The sequence below is a fragment of the Hippichthys cyanospilos genome, chromosome 2, assembly GCF_059441005.1.
Source record: "Hippichthys cyanospilos isolate Australia breed blue-spotted pipefish chromosome 2, RoL_Hcya_1.0, whole genome shotgun sequence".
Classification (NCBI taxonomy): Eukaryota; Metazoa; Chordata; class Actinopteri; order Syngnathiformes; family Syngnathidae; genus Hippichthys; species Hippichthys cyanospilos.
Window position 1 is genome coordinate 3,862,241 of NC_142370.1, and position 13,222 is coordinate 3,875,462.

General features: G+C 39.5%; 1 protein-coding gene across 2 annotated transcripts; it reads left to right on the top strand.

The window, feature by feature from the left end:
• Positions 1-34: 34 nt before the first annotated feature.
• Positions 35-12,549, top strand: LOC148426910 (protein FAM107B). 2 transcript variants are annotated; one of them, XM_088408696.1, is made up of 6 exons: positions 35-425; positions 2,320-2,529; positions 6,590-6,617; positions 9,504-9,642; positions 9,707-9,851; positions 12,064-12,549. In XM_088408696.1, the coding sequence occupies exons 2-6, from the start codon at positions 2,479-2,481 to the stop codon at positions 12,163-12,165; spliced, it is 465 nt and encodes a 154-aa protein (XP_088264822.1). In that variant the 5' UTR covers positions 35-425; positions 2,320-2,478; the 3' UTR covers positions 12,166-12,549. The 2 variants fall into 2 exon arrangements, with proteins under 2 accessions (XP_088264822.1, XP_088264823.1); XM_088408697.1 differs by lacking the exons at positions 35-425; positions 2,320-2,529 and adding an exon at positions 3,014-4,325.
• The last annotated feature ends 673 nt before the right edge of the window (positions 12,550-13,222 follow it).

Genomic DNA, 13,222 nt, shown 5'->3' on the forward strand with positions numbered 1-13,222 from the left:
GCTGACTACGAGGGAAAAGCCTCACCGAGGATTAAGTGCTGCAAAACGCGTGCCCGTAAAATTCCGCGCGTCTCATTTCGCGCGTTCACGCGTCAAGCATAAAAATCTTATACTGTAATTTAAGTTTTACTTTATTTTATTTATTTTTAATAAAGTACGGCATTGGCATTACGTCACTTTGCGTCGCGTCGCGTAACCATGGAGACGCCAAAACAACAAGATGATCGAATTAAGTCAGTTAAAATTAAAAGGAAAGTTCGGTGAAGCTCGTGACAATGCAAATATGCTGAAATTACCATTTACTATTACCAGAAGAGGACGCTATATTTAGGACAAATAAGTGTAGTTGTCGTAGGGATTCAAGCGCCCTTCCTCGTCGTGGTATGGCAACCTTCAAAGTCTGCTAGTTCCCATCCTGACATAAGGTTGGTCAACACATTTTAAAAGTTTACCGTATTCGTAATGTAATCAAGTCAAAACGTCTCACCGTTGAGATAATGATAGTTAATATACAGTACGGTGTTTTGATGTTAGTTTGCCCTCAGTAACATTTATTGCACTTATGGAATTTTTGCCCCTGTTCTGTTTACTGTCATATTTTACTTTTCCTTCCCATTTGATTGTGTTCAAATGTTGCTGTCAAGTTTTATGGAGAAACTGTGTATTACATGGGGAAACAATCAGTAACATTTATTGCACTTATGGAATTTTTGCCCCTGTTCTGTTAACTGTCAGGTCGGTTTTATTATAGTTGTAGACTCGTCAGCTGTCAGAAGTATTCACAATACAGAACGGGACACTCCACTGTAGATGAAGTGAAGGCTCTTACAAACTCAGATTCATGACTAAGTCAATAGCAGAGGTCCTGTGGGCCTGGTGACGTGGATTTGACACATTTCTAAACGAAGAAATTTTTGAAAATATTCACACAAATACTTGTGTCAGATCGCTAATAAATATATACATTCGAAAATGTACTTAAGTGCAAAAAAAAGTTAAAATTCTATACAAACTCCAATTGCAATGCAATGTAGTTGGAACGTTGTGCAAAATGTTAACAAAAACAAAATAGAATGATTTGCAAAATGGATTAAACCGTTAAAAATATTTAGTTAAATACACAAGAAAGACAAGCTGATTGATCTTCAAATTGATAAACACAATTTTGAGTTCTGCGACCTTACGCAAAAAACCCAGTACAAGGGCAGCAAAAGACCAAGGTTGAGGAATTTATTTATTTGTTGATTTAACACTTGGGTGTCTGGGTGTTTTTCACTAACCTGGGCTCATTATCACGCAACTTGGACTGACTGAAGGTCATAACATTGTCACATATAAATATATTTCAACCCCTCAAAATGTTCAGTGGCATCAGCCCTATCAATACATATGTATATTTACATATATTCCAAGGCTGTTTCGCTTCAAAGGATTTTCATTTTGTGAGAAAGAAAAAAAAAAAACGTTTTTAACGAAAATGAATTCAATGCTGCAGATTTCGCAGATGGGAATATGCAGACATACTGTTATGCATTGCATGAAATAAAACACTTCCCTGCAGGAAAATACAAGCTTTCCTGCAACCATTTAGTTCTTGGATCAAAGTTTTTGGTCAACTACAATTCACACAATACTTAGCAAGAACTTTGCATTATGGGAGTCAGGCTAAGCCACTTATTGAAGTAATTGAAAGGCTTGCAAATGTCATAAGTTGCCCTACTTATGACTAATACCACCCAGGGGACATAGGCATATATTTGTTGAGATTGTTACCAGGTAAAACAAGCAAAACATGTGTGTAAAATTCACATAATATTTTTTTTTTACTTTTATACAGTAAATGTCAGCATTTTTTTACTTTTATTTAACTACAGGAGTATTTTCAGTGCTTCTCCTTTTAACAAAGTCATGTATTTAACACAAGTACAGTAACAATCTACTTTTATTCCAGTATATGCATTAGTGTAATTACTTTTTGCAGTTCCGCTCAGCGGTAGGTCTCAGTCCATGTCTCACCTGAGTAGTGAAGAACTTGTTTGTACAATGACCTATTTTAGCAGTTCAACCCATACATGCTGCACACTTCATACTACAATCCCCAAAACACTTAATTTCATGTCGAACCCACATTCTTCTTCTTTCAACTTTTCCCTTCAGGGCTCGCCACAGCGAATCAATTTCTCTCACCGCAACTACCTTCATGTTCCCTTTCACTACATTATAAACCTCTTTGGTCTTCTTCTAAGACAGAGGTCCCCAAGGAGGAAATTGCTAAAATGTATGTGCGCATTCAAAGTGCTTTTGATGTTCTGGATGCAGGTACTTGGGCGTGAAAACATTGGAAATAAACCTGTGGAACCTTGGACGATAGCAGACAGGGTTGGACGGATTTGTGGATCTCACTATACATGTGCAGCTGGTCTGGAGCAGACATGCACACACACCGCTACATTGCTGGTTGTTATTGAGGTAACGATCATGTTGAAGGACTCCAAGTCACATTGGCGGACACCTGCTGCAATGTCAAAGGTGGGAACCATTTGACTCTGACTTCACTGCATCAAAACATAATGTAGCGACTCCCAAAAATGAGTCAAAATTCCTTGTTACTGGTGTAACTGATTTGGTCAACTTGAATTACTCAAGTCAATTACTAACCAAATTTCCATTGATGCATTTTTTAATTCATTACAAAGTCCAAACAACCAAAAAAAAAAAAAAAAAAAAAAAAAACTTTATGAACCGCATAGATAGACAATGTGTACATAATATTTTAACATTTTAAATCGTCATGTAACACAGTACGGTTCAAATTGAAGTTAATCAGTCTAATGTGGAAACAATAAAATAATCTTTACTCTCTAAAGTGATGGTACACTTAGCCATTTTCAATGCTATCTATAATTAGTTGAATTACTAAATTATTCTTCAGGGGCAAGTAATGCTTTTAAAAACCCATTTCGGCACTTGAAGATGACGCCACATGTGCCCAAAGCTCACGTAGTGACCGTTCGTAGTTCACCTTGTTAAACTCCGGAAACAGGTGAGCCATGATTGGTCATTATCTGAGATTTAAGATTATGTCATATCATTCTTACTCTAAAGGCAAATGGAAAAAAATGATTTTTATGGTATGATTTGTATGGGAAATCAATTTAGCTATCAAATTAGTTGGAGACACTTTTTTATTGCAGAGCGAAATGAGTGTATTATCACTTTAATGACAAAGGAAAAGGATTTAAAAATGTAACACAAAAAACACCAATGTAAAATGCTAAAATACTGTATTTTTCAGACTATAAGTCGCAACTTTTTCCTCATATTTCCAGTGTGCCTTATCTGTGTTTTGTTTTGTTTTTTGCTAGCAACTAGCAAACAAATGCGTGTATCTGTTGGAGGTGTCAATTTATGGAACAACTATCAAATAGAACTGAAAAGATGTGAATCAATGGCTTTGCGCAACAAGTTAAAACAATATATGACTAAAAAAAAAGTATATGTCTACATTTAATAAGAGAATGCATAAAATTGCATAAAACCCTGCTGCGGCTTATATACCAGTGCTCCTTATAGTCCGGAAAATATGGTATAACACTCGCTGCCCTATTCCTAAGTGATTCGTGTGAAAAGCAAAGAGGGGCCCTCCCTCCCTCCCTCCTGGTGATGGTGACCAATTTAGAAGTAGTAGTCTGACTTTCACCTGGTGTCAGCAAATGTTTACAATTTACTATATGACATGCAAATAATTAATAAATTATTATGATTAATCATTTTGTACTGGTTGACATTATGATGGTTAAAGGTACTGTACATATTAAAGTTAAATGTCACACTGTAAGATTGCACAGTTGTTCTGAAAAAGGATCTTAAAATGAACACAAAATTAGGGTGCCATTCAGAAACACTGTTGTATTATAACAGCACACTTTTCTCACCTTTTATGTTTTTCTTGTAAGTTGTTGAAGTCCTTTGCTAGCTCTACAACAGAGCAGTGGACTAGTAATAGTGCTGTGCTATATTGGATTTAAGCTGCTTTGTGTCTGCGCAAATTACCTAATCCAGTATCCCATGTGGCATGGGGGCTGGTGAGGTCATCTTGAATGGCGTAATCAGATTGGAGCGTCTACTCCAGTGCAAGGTTACAATTAAGTTCCATATCAACAACAACATGCTTTAGTCAATGTGTTGTGAAGAAATAGGAGACAGCCGCGATGTGAGAAGGTAGGATTTTTTTTTTTTTTTCCCACAATGGACTAAACCAAAAGATTGACCTGAGAGAGGCAAACTCCTCCCTCTATACCATGGAAGAGTCCAAGGCAAACCAAGTGAGTGGTTGCATTTTCTACTCAGCTTTTGTGTGTGAGAGTTAATACTCACTGTTAATTGACATTTTATCTCACCTACTATTTAACTCAATGTGTGTTTTGCATTTTCTCTTGTTTTTTGTAACTACGAGGAGAAAACAAATATTCACAGGAAATAATTGACATGTGAATGACTGAGAACCTGAGTTGCTTCTGTTACTTCATATTTAGTGCTGCTTCTACTTTTAATATGATGGGATTCTACTCCCCGTTCTTGTTCCATTGCCATTGGCCTGACAGACATCTGAGTATGAAGCATATTTTTGTGTGGAAATTACTTTGTGTTGTATTTTCTGTTCGGCTTGGTGGAGCAGTGGTTGGCACGTGCACCTCACAGTTCAGGGACCTGAATTCAGATCCGAATCGCTCCGGCCTTCCTGTGTGACGATTGCACGTTCTCCCCGAGCATGCGTGGCTGGCAACCAGTTGAGGGTGTCCCCCGCCCACTGCCCGAAGTCACCTGGGTTAGGAACCAGCGAGCCTTGTGAGTACAAGATATTTTAGGATATCATGATATTTTAGGATGAGTCCATTTTGAAACGAGTAGCCTACACCCATCCATTTCACCTGGAGTCAAGTCGCAAAGGCATAAAACTAAGCAGGAAAGCCAGATTCCTCTTGCTAGCCAATTCGCCCAGACTTTTTTTGAGGTTTTCCTAGGCTAGCCAAGGACTCTAATGCAGGGTGGCAAAAAGTATGCTCAACAATTGTTCAGTGGATCTCACTGGGGAAACTCAAGAGTCGAAGATGCTTTGATCCCTCAAGAGGAGAGCTTGACTATACTGTTAAGTAGCCGCAACCTCTTGCCCTTGTACAACAGCTCAAGCTTCTTCCCTGCCAGAGAGGTGCATGCAATGTCCCCTGCACTTCTGTAGTGCTTTTAGCCTTCGCCTAGCTCACAGTTCACCCATGAGATATAGTGTTACGTTGCTTCACTCTTGTTTTCTTTTGTGTGTTAAATTATTCATCCATCCATTTTCTACAGCCGCTTATCCTCACAAGGGTCACTGGCTGCTGGTGCATATCCCCAATATGTCAACGGGCGCCCTGAAGTGGTCGCCTTCCAATCGCAGGGCACACGGAGACGAACAACCATTCACGCACCCAATTAGGCCCAAGGACAATTTAGAGTGTCCAATACACCTACCATGCGTGTTTTTGGAATGTGGGAGATGACCAGAGTATCCGGAGAATATGGACACTGATGAAGTATGATTTTGAACCTGTGGTGAACTGCTAAAATTCGTGGCTGGACATGGGCCCAGGTGTTATACAAGAGTCCAGACGTTTTTCGATGTATGGTCATTTTTGCTGTCTAGTGACGCTTCCTTCAATGTGATGGAATGTCTTAGCTTCTTATTGTAATGAAAGCAAAGGCTATATAAAGGAGTGATGCTAAATGAAAGGGGGCTTGTTCAAGTATGTGCAAGTCTGTTCCACGACATATTGGCGTCACAAATAGGGTCCGAACCTGTGTGGGGAAACCCCATCGGATTTTGAATCAACCAAGCACAGGGTGAAGATGTAAACTCCACATAGGAAGGCCAGGGCTAGCTGGAATTGAACCCGAGACCCCGAACTGTGAGCCAGACGTGCTGATCGGTCTTCCGCCGTGCCGCCGTATTCTATTCTATTTATTCTTTATTTACATATTATTTATTGTATATATTCTATAATTATTAACTCTTTTAGTGGCAAGAGTTATCTGAAAAGTCATCTTCTAAGTGCCTGTAGCATTTTCACTCCTCTTTCGAGGCTGACAGAATGCTGTGTGCTATGTCTGTGTAATCATGGGTGGTGTCATATGAAAGACTGATTTCCATGACTTACTTAGAGTTACAAGTACATAGCATATGTGTCGTATGTATGGCAACACTGCGTCTATTTGGCTTAATATCAGATAGGCACTAGTCAAGGGTGTCAGCTCCCCTTCATAAAAAACGTATTTGACGGGAATTTTATAATTTATGATTTTTATTACTGTATTAAAAGACAAGACTACTCGTCCATGGCACTAAAGGAGTTAATCTGCACCAATCAGAGCAGCACTCCCAATTTCTTGGTATTATATATATACTTTATGATAATGAAGGCATTCTATTCTATTCTGTTCTAAAGCAATGCAGGCTTCCAGTTCATGTCATTTACGTGAACCATCTGTCCAGAAAGGTTAACATTTTTATCTGACTTCAATTTTTTTCTCTTCTCGTGCTCTTCCCTCACAGAAAGGTGGATATGCACTTCACCAAAAAGGTAGGTACAAAAAAAACGAACAAATATTCAAGAAACATTCATCTAAAGACATTCCTCAAATACTCTTGAGATGCATTCATAGCTTTTGTCCAAAGCAAATTTTCTAAATGAGTCTTTATTCTGCCATTAGTTGCGCAGGCTCTATCAACATGACTTAACAGGTTCAGACTCTTTCAACAAGATAAAAACGATGCTTGTTAAATTTGCAGGTATAAAAATCAATCGAGGGTTATCCAAAATGCATACATATTTCTCTTTTGGGTGAATATTTAGAATTACACTGCATCTGGAAAGTGTTGATAGCGCTTCACTTTTTCCACATCTTTTCATGTTACAAATCTCAATTAGCTTGTATTAAATTAATTTCATACCTAAAAATTAATTACATGATATCCAATTATGACAATGTGAAAAAATATTTTTTTAGAAAACTAAGAAATTATATTTACATAAAAATTCATAGCCTTTGATTAGTATTCGATCCACCTTTGGCAGCAACTACAGCCTCAAGTCTTTTTGAATATGATGCCACTATCTTAACAGAGCTATCTTTAGATAGTTCTGCCCATTCTTTTTCACATTAACTCTCAAGATCAAGGTTGGATGGGAAACATCTGTGCACAACCATTTTCAGGCGTCTCCAGAGAAGTTCAATCACATTCAAGTCTAGGCTCTCGCTGGGCCAATCTTGGACATTCACAGAGTGGTTCTGAAGCCAACCCTTTAATATTGGCTGCGTGCTTTGGGCCTTTTCCTTCTGAAAAATGAACCTTCACCCCAGTCTGAGGTCAAGAATGCTCTGGAGCAGATTTTCATCCAAGATATCTGTGTATGTTGCTGCATTGATTTTTCCTAGTCTGCCTGTTCCTGCTGCTGAAAAACATCGCCATAACATGATGCTGCTGCCACCACCACACTTCACTGTAGGGATGCTTTTATTTAGCCTAGTCATGAATGTGCCTGGTTTCCTCCAAACATAACGCTTGGCATGCAAGCCAAAGAGTTCAATCTTTTTCCAGGAATTTTTGTTTCTCATGGTCTTCAGTTGCCGTTTGGGAAATTCCAGATGGGCTACCATGTTCCTTTTACTAAAGAGTGGCTTTTGTCTTGCCACTCTATCATATAGAGCTGATTGGTTGATGGCAGCAGAGATGGATGTCCTTCTGGAAGGCTCTCCCCTCTCCACAGAGGAACACTTACTCTATATAGTTACCATCGGGTTTCTGGTCACCTCCCTGGCTAAGGCCCATCTCCCCTGATCGCTCAGTTTAGACTGCCGGCTAGCTCAAGGACATCTTGGCATTTCCAGACATTTTCCATTTACGATTAATGGAGGCCCTTCTGCTCTTTGGAACCTTAAAAACAGCAAAAATCATTCCTTATTCTTCCCCAGATTTGTTCTTTAAGACAATCCTGTCTTGCAGGTGTAAAGACAATTCCTTTGACTTTATGCTCGGTGTTTGTGCTCTGACGTGCACAGTAAACTTGTGGAGCCTTATATGGACAGGTGTGTTAACTAAAAACAAACACAGAAATCAAATACCATTATTCCCCACGGAAATCAAATACTATTTATTCCCAAATATAAGACGTACTTTTTTATCCCAAAAATGTAGGACCAAAGTATGGGTGCGTCCTACAAACGGTAACTTAAAAATTTGAGGGTTTTTTTTTTAGTTTTTGACATTATTCAAGGAGATTTCATTATCAGCCACATAAGTCGAGTTTTGACGCATAGATGTGCATTTTTATACCGGACGTATTCTTGCTTTTGTAATTAGCATAACAGGACAAGCTAGAGTCCGGATGTCAGTTGGCCGTTATCAGCCAGTGCCTGTGGCAGCTAATAACAGCTTATGTTAGCTGAGGTTGTCACGGCACTATTTTCAATAAAAGCAGCGAGCAGACTGAGCCAAAATCTGAGATGTACACCCTATAGTTGTCAAATTTAGCCCATGTCTGACTCATTTACTGCCAATCAAAATTGCAAGTATTGTCAATTTTGAACATATTGAAAACATTATGTTTTATCATGCATTTTTCGGGGCGTCCGTGGCTCAGGCAGTAGAGGGGGTCGTCCAGTAACCGAAGGGTTGGCTGTTGGTGTCCTACTCTGTTAGAGTCACGTGTTGTTGTGTCCTTGGGCAAGATACTTCACCCACCTTGCCTCCAGTGGCCGTAGGCGCAGTATGGCTGCTTCGCCTCTGTCACTCTGCCCCAGGGCAGCTGTGGCTACACAAATTAATTTACCACCACTGGTTGCTGTGTGCTTGTGCCGTCCTTTGTAAAGCACTTTCAAATTCAGCCCGAGTTGGATGATAATAAGGCCAGGTTAGTGAAACATTCCCGGACACCCAGGGGTTAATTAGCCAGTAAGTTACTAATGATACTCAGGCATGCAGCCAATGGCTCAGCCCCCCCCCCCCCCCCCCCCCCCCCCCAGTCCAGGTAAACAGGAATCCTTGCAATTGCAAAAACGACCCCAAGGGGGGAGACAGAGTGCACATCTTACACATAAGTCCTTAAATTAAACAATATACAGTATTTATTTTGTGTTTCTGCTCAATGTATGTTGATGCACATCAATTACATTTTGATCTTAAAGCTGAAGAGTGTTTACGTACTTTGAATACAGAAAATCCCAAATTTGCTTTGGTTGAGATTCAAACTTATATTTTGAATTCAATTTCATTAAATAAAAAAAAAACAAAAAAGACACTCTGTACAGGTAACATGGAGCAATGCCGTTGTTAAACAGGACTGTTTCCTGCGATGTTGTGTTTGATGACTTGACGTTATTGAGCAAACACTTTAATAACCTAAGAATTTTTTTAGCATCATGTTTAGGCTATCATGTAGTAATCCAAGTATCTTGGACTTTCTCAGACACGTCGCCCGGCCGCACACACACTCTCAGTCTGTGCACAGATAGCAGTGATACTCAACCCCGGAAGCTCAACGGCTCTTCTGTGGAGGCACCAAGCTACCAAAACTTGCATCGAGAACTTCTGCTCAGTCATAAGAGGTATTTACGCAAGGCCAAGCTTGTCCTGTTGCTTGTTTTTGTCAAGCTGGGACTCCGCTTGCAGGGGCCTTGTGCTGGAGGAGAAACCGGAGCTGAAGCGAGTACTGGAGCAGCGACGACTTGAGCTGCACAGGGAGCAGGAAATGGCCGAGCAGCGGCCCTCAGACCTGGAGACCGAGCTCCGCAAGAGACAGCAGAAGCTACGAGAGGTAAGCTTCAGAAAAATCATATAAGGACGCACTCCCTAATGACCTTTTCAGACTACAAAATCCAAAGAGTTATTTCATTTCTTATTAATGTACACTCGGCATCCCATCCTGACAGAAAAAAGTGCACAGTGCAAGTCAATGCAAATGAGAGTCATGACATGCATCGCATGGCATCACACTACGTGGAAAAAAAATCAAACAACTGAGAAAAAAAAAACAGCATTGTTTACATCAAATGCAGCTCACACTGAGAGGCAAAGACGATCAAGTAGTAGAGTGAAGTAGACCGTTGCCACGACATCGTTCCTGGGAGAAACTTCAAAATCAAAGCATTCGAAAGCCATTTGTCTCATACATTATTTGATATATCCACATTTTATTTTGAAGCATTGTCTGGCTTTCTCACGAAGTTTGGCTGTGTGACAAAAATACAGTACCTTGAAAAGGAGCGTGTTCTCCCTTGTGTCTCGTATTCTGCAAACTCCAAAAAAACAGATCTCATCCCACGGTTACTGCTCCGTAAATGTGTCTATCCTGTCTGGATCATTTTACTCTTCCCTGCCTGAAAGCAGAAGCGATGAGTATTGCGAACCTACTAAGTAAGCTCAGTGAGTCAGACTCTGTCTCCCACTGCAGATGGACAATCTGAACATGTGAGTGAACCAGCTCAGATGTTTATTTTCCCGAGTTTGGCAATTTACATGTTTTTATTGCTGGTCTGACTTTCCGTCATTCATCAGAGTTGCGCCGCCTTTCCGTCATCGTTGGTCCGTCGATCGGTCAGTCAGCGTACTTTTGGCCGACCTTTGGCCACCACCAGAGGGCGACATTTGACTTTTTCTACTGGCCCGCCATTCATCTTGGTTACTTATCAACTTCTACATTCATACTAATTATTTTGTATGTTTTAGTATATCAACTTATAGAAAAGTCACATTCCAGTTGAAACACATCGAAGCGATATACGAGTAACATGACACAATGACAGCTAAGGGATTTATTACAAAGGAATAATAACCCATCATGTTTTTTTATGACGGACAAGTCATTTAATAATCATGTCCACTAGATAGCACTATCTAGAGAACCATGTTGGTTCTCATTTATAACTGACAGCCCTACAATCACAGAAGATGATTTCCTTTAAATAGAGAATTTAAAAACGCTCTATCATGCATTTCCTGGCCAGGAGCCAGTCAGAATCTCTTGTTAAGTCAGCTGACCTGAATGGTTGTTTGACAATTAGTAAATTTAAACCACCGTTTAATCCACTCAAGTGAACACATTACTCCACTGTCTGATAATACTGTAGAGTAATCGTTGACTCATTGAGAACTAGCTGATTAGAACTTGCATTACAAAAATTCAGTAATGTAGCAGATAAATGTCTAAATCGGTCATTTGAATTACATTTCAAAAAGCAAAAAGGGGTTTGGGGGGTTGACAGATATATGACGAATATCTGGCATAATGTCTATCCCGACTGATACAACGACAGATAAAAATTGCAATTCTGACATTTTTAACTCGCAATTTTTTTGATGATTATTATTGTTCGTCTGCAAAACTGGTGTCTGTCGGCAACTGACTGACGGACAGTCCATGAGTGCTGACGAAGTGCCCACCTCTGAAAGATTGAATTCCATTCTTTACCTAGAAAAAAAGAAAGCAACATTCTTCCTTATTCTACATATTTCGGACAAAAGTAGAAAATGAGTTTTGTTTTGTGAAAAGATGTGTTTTCTGCACAACAGTGACTTTGATACAAATATTTTTTTAGTTGCATTTGAAACATCTTCCCTTTGATAAAACAAAAAAAAAACCCGTGAAAATGTGTTTTTGATGACAAAATAATAGTTTGCGTATGTATATAACTACATTACAACAGTGCTTGATTGGCATAATACTGTACTAAGGAGAGTATTTTACATGACAAAAATTCTCATCCAATGGCTCTGAAAGAGTTAAAAATGTAATCATGAAGAAATTTGTCAAACTGCTATTTGTGTCGACAATTGCTTGCTCATGAGGCGATGAAACCAACAAAGCTAAAGCGGCATTTTATTTTATCATGCTGTTTTTGCCTTAATAATTGGCAGCAACATGTTTGGGGGAAATTGACCCAGTTTTGTTATATTGGACAATTTTATGTCATACATGAGATCCTGTAGGAGAGCAACTAACCAACTGTGTTGCCTTCTAACTTTTGCAGTATGAGCAGGAGGAGATCAGGCAGAGGGAGAACCAGCAGAAGATACCAGAGTTTGTTCGCGTGAAGGACAACCTGAGACGCACGCAAATGTCTGACCAGTGAGGTCCCTGCCATGCAACACTCATGATTGCATGTTATTCACTGGCTTTTAAATTATGTGTCATGTCCGACGCTTAACAAAAACTAATTCATTCCAAGAAGCACACAAAGTCCGATACATTTTCAAATATGAGTCAAATATTCTTCACAGTTGTCTGTGCGTGTGCTGAGTGAGCAATTTTGATGTGTTTTTTACTGTCAGAATGTCATTTAACTTTAACCCAACGCTACCACAAACAATCTTCTTGCGCGAGATATTATAGGAGGTTAAGACAGCATAACGAAAAAAAACCACTCAACTCGCTTCACTGTTGAAAACTGAAAGGTTTCTGTCACAACTTTTACTGTTCCCAGAGTGCAGGGAAAATAAAGTGTATGCCACACCAAGACTTGTGTATTATTGGATGACATTCAAGTGGTTTGACAATTGATTTGCATGCAGCTCTTCTCCCAGAGGCCCTGCATCTCTCCTTTCACATGGATATGACTCTTTGTTTAATGAGCTGATCTTTTCATTCCTTTACGGAGTGAGAGGAGAAAGCAGACCATCTGGAGGAGGCTTTTCAGGACACAGATTGGGATTACTCAAGGGTCTGGTTAACCCCTGGGTGCTTGGGCTGACTTTGAAAGGGTCATAACATTGTCAAATATAAATATATATTTACTTTCAACCTCTCAAACTGTTCAGTAGTGGCAACCCTACACATACACGCACACAAATGTCACAGTGCCAGTTCAGCCACTCATTCTCCAACTCATCACACCTGCTCCACCCCCCTGCCAATCAGCTCAAATGCAAACACCTGCTACCACTCACCAGCCCAGTATAAAACCCAGTCTCTTCCCTTCACAACCTGCCAGATTATATATAGGAACCTATGCTCTCTTTAAATACAAAAATTGTAAAAATGCAATCATAGCCAAAGTAACTACGCTGTTATATAATTATGAAATTTGAATAGGAATATCTATTATGTCATATGTTATGTTATACAGTATATGTTATGTCTTTTGAATACTTTTGCATTATGGGAGTCCAGGCTAAGCCAATCATCGAAGT